The sequence below is a fragment of the Bison bison genome, unplaced genomic scaffold, assembly GCF_000754665.1.
Source record: "Bison bison bison isolate TAMUID 2011002044 unplaced genomic scaffold, Bison_UMD1.0 scf7180017864263, whole genome shotgun sequence".
NCBI classification, from domain to species: Eukaryota; Metazoa; Chordata; class Mammalia; order Artiodactyla; family Bovidae; genus Bison; species Bison bison.
The window spans coordinates 4053553-4063289 of record NW_011494835.1 but is presented as its reverse complement, the minus strand read 5'-3'; the positions used below and the strand labels follow the sequence as shown (position 1 = coordinate 4063289).

The 9737-nt window shown below is 37.2% G+C and overlaps 1 protein-coding gene across 1 annotated transcript in view; it reads right to left on the bottom strand.

The window, feature by feature from the left end:
- The window catches only part of SLC9B1 (solute carrier family 9, subfamily B (NHA1, cation proton antiporter 1), member 1), a 69774-nt gene that overhangs the window by 8502 nt on the left and 51535 nt on the right, over positions 1–9737 (bottom strand). Inside the window, exons 7-9 of the mRNA XM_010848273.1 lie at positions 8476–8651; positions 2496–2602; positions 1498–1647 (exon numbers count right to left, since the gene is read on the bottom strand). Coding sequence (XP_010846575.1) covers positions 1498–1647; positions 2496–2602; positions 8476–8651 — 433 coding nt within the window. The remainder of the gene's footprint in view (positions 1–1497; positions 1648–2495; positions 2603–8475; positions 8652–9737) is intronic.

Below are 9737 nucleotides of genomic sequence, written 5' to 3'. Positions count from 1 at the left end.
AAGTAATGTCTCTGCTTTTGAATATGCTATCTAGGTTGGTCTTAACTTTCCTTCCAAGGAGTAAGCGTCTTTTAATTTCATGGCTGCAGTCACCATCTGCAGTGATTTTGGAGCCCAGAAAAATAAAGTCTGACACTCTTTCCCCATCTATTTCCCATGAAGTGATGGGACCAGATGCCATGATCTTCGTTTTCTAAATGTTGAGCTTTAAGCCAACTTTTTTACTCTCCACTTTCACTTTCATCAAGAGGCTTTTGAGTTCCTCTTCACTTTCTGCCATAAGGGTGGTGTCATCTGCATAACTGAGGTTATTGATATTTCTCCCGGCAATCTTGATTCCAGCTTGTGTTTCTTCCAGTCCAGTGTAGTAAATAGTATAAATAAAATCTTTTAAGGGATAATTTGGCAATGTGCTAAGTCACTTCAGTCATGCCCTGCTGTTTGTGACCCTATGGACTATAGCTCACCAGGCTCCTCTGTTCACAGGATTCTCCAGGTAATAATACTGGAGTGGGTTGCCATTTCGTACTCCAGGAGATCTTCCTTTCCCAAGAATTGAACCCGCATGTCCCACGTCTCCTGCACTGGCAGGCCGGTTCTTTACCACTAGTGCTACCTGGAAAGCCTAATTTGGCAGTAACCACCAAAATAGAAATGTACCATTTTTAAATTCAGTCATTCCATTTCTAGAAATCTATTCCTACAGAAGTATTCATACATTTGCAAAACCACATATGAATATGACTGTTCATGGTTGTGTTGTTTGTAATAACAAAAAATGGAATGTCTACAAATAGAGGAGTGATTAGAGGAAATGACCTGGGAAGGGGATTTGATATTTGGGGATAGGGAGGGAAAAGGAGTATTTCTCATTTTATTACATATGTGTACCTTCTTATTCTTTATATTTTATGAGCATAGTTTCACATATTAATTGCATAATTAAAATAAGTTATATAATCATATTGCATTAAACTTAGGAAAAAGACTAATGTGATCACTCAACTTCTGATTGCATTTTAGTGTATTTCCAGTTCTTTTTCTTGAATATTTTATTCCTTGATTGATTCATTCACCTTGAAGATACAAACTTATGGAACATCTTCCTAGAATTAATATTTCTTTTTTAGTTTTTTTTCTTAATAGACATATTTTATTGAAGTATAGTTGACTTACAATGTTTCAGGTACACAGCAAGGCGATTCAGTTAGACATATACACATATTTAATTTTTCAAATGATTTTCCATTATAGGTTATTACAAGAAATTGACTATAGTTTCCTGTGCTATATACAGTAAGCCTTTGTTGCATATCTATCTTTTAATCAGAAATCTAGCGTTCTATTCATATTAAGTCAAACAAGTGGAATCAAAATGTCATATATTTTTTTAAAAGTCATATATTTTTTAATAGAGTAAGACTTCTTAAATGTCCATTTCAGATGTAAAAAATGCAGTTATTTTATCTTTTAAAAAATTTGTATAAAAATATTCACCTTTTCTTTGGACCAACCTGTCCCTGCAGTAAAACTCAATACTAGTGCGCACAATCCTCCAGCTGTGTTCATACCAAATCGGTGGCTGCCTAAGACAGCAGAAATACACATACTCAAAATTAAAAATGCTCTCTTCACTTCAAGTTTTCCCTAGAATTAGACAGATATTTGGAAATTAATTTACATTAAATATATAATAATTATATTATCTATCATTTATTACTGACCCTTTGATACCATGTCTTTATATGCTATATCAAATAACATCTAAAGTTTGACTTTATTTCTCACCACATATTTTAGCAGACTTGTGACAAAATTTGCAACTATTAAGTTTCATTTTCTGCCACATCTCTGATACTACCGTCAGTAAAATGGTTATAATACTTTAACTGTAAGAGAAGAGAGAAAGAAAAGAGACCCATATAATCTGTAGTTGCACATAACAAATCCAAAGAATTCTTAAAAATAAATGTCTGAGTATCTTTTTAGCTGAAACAATAACTACAGGGAAATTAAGATGGAAGTTACAGAAATCAAAGAGTAATGGCATATCTTTTAGAGCAGGAAAGAGTTGATAGTGTTGCCTTATTCAAAGGGAGAGGGAGAGAATTTAAGTCAGAAAATATGCAGAAATGAATGGGAATATATTTCCCCCAAAATGTTCAATGGAATGTCTGCGGGAAAAAGATAAGGAAAAAAAGTCAGGAGTCAACAGCAATTTGGTGAAAGAAGAAGTAGGACGAAATGGAGAAGTTCCTCTGAATTAAGTACATTTTTCTGATATTCTCTGTGTAATAAGGAAGCAGAGACTTCAGATTGGGGCCACTGACGTGGATCAATGACAACTATGCTCAGTTTTAAGCAGAGAATAGGCATTGGAGGCTACTTTTGGAGAAAGAAAACTAAAGATTAAAGTATTTCATGGATCAAAAGTTCAAATTTTTAAGAGAAATGTCTAATACTGTACTTCCAAATAAAGATTATTTTTTATTTACCTGATCGCTACCTGGAAAATGTCGAGCAAACATTCCCAAAACAATTCCTAAAAGCACACCAAGAATTACATCCCGAAGAGAGGATAGGACGTTACTAGATATGTTACCTGTAAGGGCACACAATAAGAAAAACATGTCATAGAGAGGTATTTTCATATAGCCAACACAGTAGGGAATCAAATGTAGGTGATTCATAAAGAAAGGTATGTTATTACAGAATAAATACACAAAAATGGACCTTTAAAGTTCACACTCATGAAAACATGCAGATTTATTCGATAAAAGTGTACTCTCCAGAGATTTAATATGTATACACAACTCAGAAATGTTCATTGAATAAATAGGCCAGAAAACGAAGAAGAAACCACAATGTTCTCCCCTTGTGCTGCTGCTGCTAAGTCGCTTCAGTCGTGTCCGACTCTGTGTGACCCCATAGACGGCAGCCCACCAGGCACCCCCATCCCTGGGATTCTCCAGGCAAGAACACTGGAGTGGGTTGCCATTTCCTTCTCCAATACATGAAAGTGAAAAGTGAAAGTGAAGTCGCCCAGTCGTGGCCGACTCTGTGTGACCCCATGGACTGCTGCCCACCAGGCTCTTCCGTCCATGGGATTCTCCAGGCAAGAGTACTGGAGTGGGGTGGTTCTCCCCTTATACACCCAACCTAAAAGAACCAGGTCAGGTAGAAGAATGCATAGAGACTGGCAGAGGATGGCTAATAATGTTGTTCTCTGCTATTCTATTATGGCAAATGATTTAAACATAAAAAGGACAATTTAATAATAATAACAACATAAAAAAAGATTTATCCCAGGATTAATCCTAGGATTATTCAAGGATCAGCTGATTTTCCAATACATTTTATGCTTTATGCATACACGTAGTTTTATGGTAATACATTTTAAAAAATGATCTAGAGTCACACAAAAAAATCTAGTTGTGCTCTGTGTTTTCAGCTCAATACAAAAAGGTACTCAATATACATATTTTAGAAATATTTTCCCATTAAAAATAGCAGAAGTGTAGGGTGACAACAGCATGATAGTGGAACGGGAACTCCAGAATCGTGATCCCCCACAGAGACACCAGCTTAACACCAACATACAGTCTAAAAGGCTTTATGCTCATTTAAAAAGTTACAGCAAGAGAAAAGCAACCCATCACATAAAAGAGAATGCCCATAAAATTATCAGAGGCTTACAGAGCAGAAGAACTTCCCTGGTGGCTCAGACGGTAAAGAATCTGCCTCCAATGCAGGAGACCTGGGTTTGATCCCTGGGTTGGGAAAATCCCCTGGAGAAGAAAATGGAAACCCCTTCCAGTATTCTTGCCTAAAGAATTCCATGGACAGAGGAGCCTACTGGGCTACAGTCCATGGGGGTCACAAAGGGTCATGCACAACTGAGCAACTAACACTTTACACAGCAGAAACCTTATAGGTCAGAAGAAGGCAGGATGACATATCCAAAGTGTTGAAAGAAAAAATGCCAACCAAGAATAATATCCCACAAAACTGTCCTCCAAAGCGAAGGTGAAATTGAGACTTCCCCAGATAAACAAAGGTTGATGGAGTTCATCACCACTAAACCTGCCTAACAAGAAATCTTAAAGGGAATCCTTCAAGTGTAAATAAAAAGATGTTAGCAACACACAAAACTACCGCACAATTGCACTTCTCTCACATGCTAGCAAAGTAATGCTCAAAATTCTCCAAGCCAGGCTTCAACAGTACGTGAACCACGAACTTCCAGATGTTCAAGCTGGATTTAGACTAGGCAGAGGAACAGAGATCAAATTGCCAACATCTGTTGGATCACTCCAATACTCCTGCCTGGAAAATCCCATGGGCGGAGCCTGGTAGGCTGCCTTCCATGGGGTCGCTAAGAGTCGGACACGACTGAGCAACTTCACTTTCACTTTTCACTTTCACACATTGGAGAAGGAAATGGCAACCCACTCCAGTGTTCTTGCCTGGAGAATCCCAGGGACAGGTGAGCCTGGTGGGCTGCCGTCTATGGGGTCACACAGAGTTGGACACGACTGAAGTGACTTAGCAGCAGTAGCAGTTGGATCACTGAAAAAGCGAGAGAGTTCCAGAAAACCATCTACTTCTGCTTTATTGACTATGCCAAAGCCTTTGACTGTGTGGATCACAGCAAACTATGGAAAATTCTTAAAGAAATGAGAATACAAGACCACCCTACCTGCCTCCTGAGAAATCTGTATGCAGGTCAAGAAGCAACAGTTAGAACTGGACATGGAACAACAGACTGGTTCCAAATAGGAAAAGGAGTATGTCAAGGCTGTATATTGTCACCCTGCTTATTTAACTTATATGCAGAGTACATCATGAGAAATGCTGGGCTGGAAGAAGCACAAGCTGGAATCAAGATTGCCAGGAGAAACATCAATAACCTCAGATATGCAGATGACACCACACTTATAGCAGAAAGTGAAGAAGAACTAAAGAGCCTCTTGATGAAAGTGGAAGAGGAGAGTGAAAAGGTTGGCTCAACATTCAGAAAATGAAGATCATGGCATCTGGTCCCATCACTTCATGGAAAATAGATGGGGAAGCAGTGTCAGATTTTATTTTCTTGGCCTCCAAAATCACTGCAGATGGTGACAGCAGCCATGAAATTAAAAGATACTTACTCCTTGGAAGGAAAGGTATGACCAATGTAGACAGCATATTAAAAAGCAGAGACATTACTTTGCCAACAAAGGTCTGTCTAATCAAGACTATGGTTTTTCCAGAAGTCATGTATAGATCTGAGAGTTGGACTATGAAGAAGGCTGAGTGCCAAAGAACTGATGCTTTTGAACTGTGGTGTTGGAGAAGACTCTTGAGAGTCTCTTGGACTGCAAGGAGATCCAACCACTCCATCCTAAAGAAAATCAGTCCTGAGTATTCATTGGAAGAACTGATGCTGAAGCTGAAATTCCAATACTTTGGTCCCCTGATGCAAAGAACCGACTCATTTGAAAAGACCCTGATGCTGGGAAAAGACTGAAGGTGGGAGGAGAAGGGGATGTCAGAAAATGAGATGGTTGGATGGTAACACCGACTCAATGGACACGAGTTTGAGTAAGCTCCAAGAGTTGGTAATGAACAGTCCATGGGGTCACAAAGAGTCGGACACGACTGAGCGACTGAACTGAACATAAAAGCATGTAAACATAAACCTCCAGTAAAGTTAGATAGATGAATTAAGAATCCAGTAATACTGTAATGGTGGTGAGGAAATCACTTTTAATTCTGTTAGAGAATTGAAGATAGAAGCACAAAAAATAACTAATTATAAAATTATGTTAATGTATATACAATAAAATGTGTAATTTGTGGCACAGGTAACATAAGGTGAGGAGGGTGAGAGAGGAGTAGAAAAGTAGACTTTTTGTATGCAACTGAAGTTGCTATCATTTTAAACAGATTACTATAACTTTAAAGATGGAAAAAGATATTCCATGCAAATGGTACCTCAAAGAGAGAAGGGGCAGTCATACTTTTACCAGACAAGACAGACCTTAGGTCAAATACTGTCACAAGAGATAAAGATAGGATACTGCATAATGGTAAAAGGGCCAATTGACTCCACAGGTAAAGTGAGATCTCAGTATCTACCAAACTCCAAAATATAGATGTTTTGAAGATCTAATGTGTATAATAAAACTTAAAGAGCTCTTAAAATTTCAAGAGACACTTTACACAGTCATGTGGTGGAAGAGGATATTTTTAAGCATGTACCTGCTTGTTTTCACTTTTTTGGTCCTCTTCAAATTAGGTTTGGTCTCCTGTAGCCTGTTCCCCTAGCATCTTATACTATGTAATATTTATTCCATCCTTAATTATTTGTTTAAGATAATTTCCTTGAGAACACAGGCTACATGGCCTTTTCTGTCTGCTATGTTGGGAGGCAGTATAGAATAGTACTTAAAAGTGTGGGTCTGAGGTCAGACTGCCAGATTTCCCTATTGGTTCCCTACTTATTGGATCTCTGACTTCGAGCAAGTTACTTAATCTCTGTTCCTTAGTCTCCTTATCAGTAAAATGAGCATAGCACTGTTGTGATTATTGAGCTGAAACATCGACAGAACTTACAGCAAGTACCAAGCAATTGCTCAATAAAAACTAATACTGTTATCCACTGTTTATCCTCAGCATTTGATACAGTAGCTGGTGCAATGGAAGAGGAGCACAAAAAATATTTTTTGAAAGAATGACTGGTATCAGTCATGAAGGAAAAGATTGCCAGATCTGACAATAAAAAATTTAGGTCTTCTGAATGGCAAAAAAAGAGATGAAGTTAAATTACAAAAAGCATAGGATATAAAACAAATGGTTTATCATTCTTAATTTTATGCACAACCAGAGCCTTAACAAATCAAAACAAAAGATGAACATGCTTACAGGATATAGGCAAAATATTTCAAGAAAAGTAATCTCTAAGAAATTCCCAAATGATAATAGACAATAAACATGAACATTTAACATCACTAGTATTCAAAATACTTCATTTAAAGAGACCTATCAAAGTGGCTAAGGTAAAAAGGACTATTAAATATCTAATTTTGAAGAAGGTGAAGAGAAAGTGGCATGCTTATGTATCCTGGTGGGACATGATATTGTGGCAATATATTTCAAAAATCTTATTGTGTTATATCCTTTTTAACTTAACAGTTTCTCTTGTAAGGTTAATAAAATATTAAGTACAACTATTCAGCTGTAAAATGTTCAACCCAGCATTTTAATAGCAGATAGTGGTGTCAATTTAAATTTTCAACATGTCAAGTTGAAAGTCATGCAGCCACTCAAATATGATGGAACCAATAAAAATGTCATAGAAACATATTTACAAATAAATTAGATGTTTATAATACACAGTTAAATTGAAAACAACTCAGGTTATAAGTAAGTATGGTTAATGTTCATTAATTTTATAAGAATTTTGGGAGGGAGAGAAAGCAAGCTAGAGATAGACGTGGAGAGGGAGAAAAGGAGAAGTCTGGGCGGATGTACATCAAAAGATTAATATTATTCCTGGGGGTCTTCCCAGGTGGCAAAGTGGTAAAGAATCCATCTGCCAGTGAAAGAGACACAAGTGATGTGGGTTCGATCTCTGGGTTGGGAAGATCCCCTTGAGTATGAAATGGCAACCCACTCCAGTATTCTTGCCTGAGAAATCCCATGGACTAAGGAGCCTGGCGCTGGGCTACATACAGTCCATGCAGTCACAAAGAGTCAGACACGACTGAGCACACACATGCACACATGACTATAATAGATTTCATTCTTATATTTTCTTTTTTCCTTCTTAGTCATTTATATCTTATGATTTTAAGAGAACCTATATATATATATAACTTTTCAACTTTAATATGTTTTGGTGTTTCGGTTAATAATTCAGAAGACTGGACTTCATATATTGGCAGATAATTAAAGTATTATTAAATGTGGAATGTTCACTTCTGCAATCACTGAGTGACATTCAACACCTAATGTCTCCCTGGGATTTAGAATTGGTACAGGATCTTGTCCCATCACTACCAAAAGGACACACAGTTGTCCACACTCCACACATTTAAGTTGTCTTAATAACAGAACAATCAGTTATTTAAAATGATAGCCAGAAAGGTACATCTCCAAATTATCTACTAGATATATTAGTAGCACTAATAATATTGTGGCCTAAATTTTTCTACTGAAAACTGATAAAATTCCAAAGCAAAATGAGCAGATAAATGGTAATAATATGGATTATAAAATTAATTGGAATATTTGGTTATTAAAAGGAAATCATTTGTATTAAGTAGTGGTATCTTAACCCATTGAAATTCCTTTTGTGGTCTAGAATGAGCTTTCTATGAAGAATAAAAACATGTTAAATTGGAAAGTCTTCATCAATAAATGAAGGAAAGCTAGAAAACTTGTTTAAAGAACAAAGAAAGCACTGAATTATATGGTAGCTGTTTTGTTTACCTGAGGAGAAAACTATGCTGAAGCATGCATTGAATCCAGTGATAGCCAAGATGTCATCCAAACTGCTGGCAGCTATTAATAAGGTTGGAATGCCTTTCTCAATACCATATCCCTTTTCTTGCAAATGTAGCATGGAAGGGACAACAACAGCAGGAGAAACTGCACCGACTACAAAACTGAGAGAAAAATCTTTGAAAACCAATTTAAAAACATCCTTTTAATGAAACAGTGCTTTATAGTAAATTGTACAACCAATATATTAATCTTTATGATGACTTTGAAAGTAAAAATTCTGCTTTTGAGTAAATCTCATCTAACAATGGGAAAAATTCCCCAGTGGTTCAGCAGTAAAGAATCTTCCTGCAATGCAGGAGACGCAGGAGATGTGGGGTCGATCCCTGAGTCTGGAAGATCCCCTGGAGGAGGAAATGGCCACCCACCCAGTATTCTTGCTGGGAAAATCCCACGACAGAGGAGCCTGGCAAACTATAGTCCACAGGGTCGCAAAGAGTTGGACATGACTGAGCACACACAAAAAATACTCACATATTATTTAGTGCTGTTAAAATTTTACAGAAATTCTGTTCAAGATGTTAGGTCAAGCACAAATTGCTGCCTCTACCTCCATCTCAAAAATATTTGAAATAAAGATATGAAAATAATAGGAAAGTCCATAAGCTAGCTAGAAAACAAAATGGGAATCTTCAGTGGACAAGAAACTAAGTGTATCCCAGGAAGATAAGAGACAGGTGGTTTAGGGTTGAAAAAGGGATCCATAAGCCAAAATGCATATAAGACTGCTACAGAAGATATGGTGTATTCTAAAAATGCCCCAAGCCCAGAAATGGCAGATGCTGGGAGTAGGGGGGACCTCTGAGGAAATCGAATGGTGATTATGTAGAATACTGCTATAAGAATGGTAAGATGTAGTCTCCACACCACTTCTATTTCTTGAACAAGTCAGTAAGGAAGATATCTGTCCAAAAGAAGGAATAGTATGAGCACCTAAGTTACAAAGGCAAATGGGAAAATTTCTAGGGTGGCAGATGACACCCGTGAGGAATGGAGAAATTCCTGCTCAGAATACTTTGTTGGTACATCCCATCAGACTGGTTTCAAATAGAAAAGGAGTACGTCAAGGCTGTATATTGTCACCCTGCTTATTTAACTTATATGCAGAATACATCATGAGAAACGCTGGACTGGAAGAAGCACAAGCTGGAATCAAGATTGCCGGGAGAAATATCAATAACCTCAGATAT